Source organism: Euprymna scolopes, chromosome 8, assembly GCF_053919585.1.
Source record: "Euprymna scolopes isolate OS-2025 chromosome 8, ASM5391958v1, whole genome shotgun sequence".
In the NCBI taxonomy this organism is placed as follows: domain Eukaryota; kingdom Metazoa; phylum Mollusca; class Cephalopoda; order Sepiida; family Sepiolidae; genus Euprymna; species Euprymna scolopes.
The window spans coordinates 169529867-169532879 of NC_136489.1; the positions used below are offsets into that span (position 1 = coordinate 169529867).

At 34.2% G+C, this 3013-nt stretch overlaps 1 protein-coding gene across 1 annotated transcript; it reads right to left on the reverse strand.

Moving 5' to 3' along the window:
* Positions 1-2406: 2406 nt before the first annotated feature.
* LOC145284079 (histone H4-like) lies at positions 2407-2718 on the reverse strand. The gene has a single exon (XM_080133148.1). It carries the CDS (start codon positions 2716-2718, stop codon positions 2407-2409), a length of 312 nt encoding a protein of 103 aa, XP_079989274.1.
* Positions 2719-3013: the final 295 nt, after the last annotated feature.

The window sequence follows — 3013 nt, forward strand, 5'->3', positions numbered from 1 at the left end:
AACAGCGCACACTTCTGATATAAATTTGTTAATTATCTTTCTATTGATCTACGAATTATAAATTTAATTACCATTTTTAAAAATAAGTGAATAAAATTTGACAATTATTTAAATACACGCAGGCAAAAAAAACATAATCTGTTATGGTGTTTAACATGGAAGTAACTCTAATAATGTTGATCGTAAAACATTACTACGTTAAAATAAAAACAACAACAACAACAAAAAAAAGCGCTTTATCTCTATTAATATACAAATATTACCTTATATAATAATTTTAGGTTCAACTGAATTGAAGCACGTCATGTTCTTAGATCTAAGGGAGGTAATTTTGTTTATTATTTAACTTTTTTTCAGAGTTCTCTCCCATAAACCAATTCAATAACTAATAACTTTATATGAAAATAGACGTTCTTGCTGTGGTGTCAATATCTATCTATCTATCTATCTATCTATCTATCTATCTATCTATCTATGTCTTCACACACACACATATAGTAAGTTATAAAATATATGTTTAGTTATACAAACATTAATAAATATATGTTTAGTTATACAAACATTATAAGGTACACATGTCCATGTGCATATATGTTTCCGTAGCAATATATATATATATATATATATATATATATATATATATATATATATATATATATATATATACATATATATATTGCTACGGGATATTTATATTTATATATATATATATATATATATAACATAAAAATATAACACGGAAATTACATAATTGTCGATGCAATAATTTATTTCAACCTTATGGTATTTTCAAGCATCTAAACTAGACAATTACATTTTTGAATTGTCTAGTTTAGATGCTTGAAATATATATATATATATAAACGCGATACATTCCACCACTCATTGCTTACCTTTCTTCGTTCCATGGGTTCCCGATTTCGAATCTCGCTAGATTCAGCCGCTCTGATCTCGCTAGAGTCAGCCGCTCTGATCTCGCTAGAGTCAGCCACTCTGATGAGCTGTAGACGATGAAACACGTGTCAGTAAATAATTATATATTAAAAATAATAAATATTCCACTCTCCATTTGGGTTTACCAAATTGATCAATGGAAAAATTATTCTTAACTCTCTCTCTCTCTCTCTCTCTCTCTCTTTATCTCTCTGTCCCTCTCTCTCATCCTTGAAAAGTTTGTCTGACGAAACGCGCTTCGGGTTTTATTACAATTCGTGATTCTTTTAACCGACTTACTTATTTATCCAAATATGGTTCAAACTGATTCAAGATGGCAAAACTAAAGTAAATTATAAATATTCAAGAATTATTGTTTCTAAAGTAGTATTGCTATAGTTGCTACGTCTCATATGACGGCAAGTAGGCAAGCTTAATATTTATAATCGTCTCGAGTTTCTCATCTTTTCATTGCAAACATCTATTATATCGCTTCCTATATCACACACCACAAAATGCTTCAATTCACGGAAGCCAAATATTGGCTTGAAATTCCTTTTTGTGGCATAAAACACTGACATAATTGTTCTTTTTTTACTCATGTTCACCCCTTACAAAGCAATTCGCCACTTTGACGTAAAGGGCTACTATTTGGAGCCACGCCTAGGAAAGATTAACAAGATATTTGTTTATGTTACATTTAAACTTCTGCATATCAGTACAGACAGGAAAGCCGGCAACAGGAAGGGAATTCCAAAGTCTAGCTGTTCGAGGGAAGAAATTATTAGAATAGAAAACTTTCTCGCATTTAGGGAAGGGGTGGGGCAGTGTACAGTCTCTTAAAAGCTCCAAACTCCGCAATAACTCTAAAACCGATTTACCTTGCTCTGCAGCGCCTTATATATGGAAGGAGTGGATGGCGTCTGCGCAGAGCTGTGGTTCTCATCTAGCCACTCACCGTCCATTCCGTCATAAATAGATCAGTTCTGATTAGATAATTAGCCATCTTCATGCACGCCAATTAGATAATTTATCGCATAGCAAAGGTTCTCATCGCCGATTCCAATAAACCGGCCGACTTCGTCCTGGACCTTCTAGCCCAAACAATGGCTAAATACTTTCAAATAATAATTTCTTACAGCAATAGTGTTTAATATTTTTCACTTTGTTTTTTCTTTTACAATGACAATGTATTTCACATCAACGACCAACCGCTTTCTCCTTTAAACTGGCAGGGTCAACTTATATTGCCCCGGGATCGCTAATTAAATAAAAAGGCTTTAATTCATCTCTCATTGGCCCCCTTTTGGGGCAATTTTAAACCATAGCTCCAATTCAGCCCTCCTTACCCCCATCTCTTGGGTTATCTTTTACCATCGTATTCGTATTTTCATAATACTTCAATTGACAACATGTCTGGTTGTGGAAAGGGAGGAAAAGGTTTGGTTCGTTTTTCTTTGCTCAAATCATGGTTTAACCTCCGAATCCGTAAAGGGTTCTTCCTCGTCTCTTCAGAACATAGACGGCATCCATGGCGGTGACAGTCTTCCTCTTGGCGTGTTCGGTGTAGGTGATGGCATCACGGATGACATTTTCAAGGAAAACTTTCAGGACACCGCGAGTTTCTTCGTAGATCAGACCAGAGATACGTTTCACACCACCTCGACGGGCAAGATGACGGATAGCAGATTTCGTGATACCCTGGATGTTATCACGAAGTACTTTACGATGACGCTTAGCGCCTCCTTTTCCTAAACCTTTTCCTTCCTTTCCACGACCAGACATGTTGTTACCACGGTTGGATCACAATTCTATAATAATACAACCTTTATAAATTAAAATATCATGTTTAAGCGTATTGTACGACTGGGCAACGACGGACGTTCAGAAAACAGTGAAAAATTGCATGGAATAGCGGCCATTTTTTTTTCAAATTAGCAGAAACTAAAAAAAAAATTGCATGTAACGTTTTACTGCAGTCTATTGTGTTTAGTCTATCTATCTATATTATATTATATTATATTATACTCCTATAAATTCGTGATTCTTTTGTGTGTATAAATATTCATATTAAAAACCC

Excerpts from the sequence above, each read along its gene's own strand:
- LOC145284079 (XM_080133148.1), bottom strand. The coding sequence starts at position 2,718 with ATGTCTGGTCGTGGAAAGGAAGGAAAAGGTTTAGGAAAAGGAGGCGCT.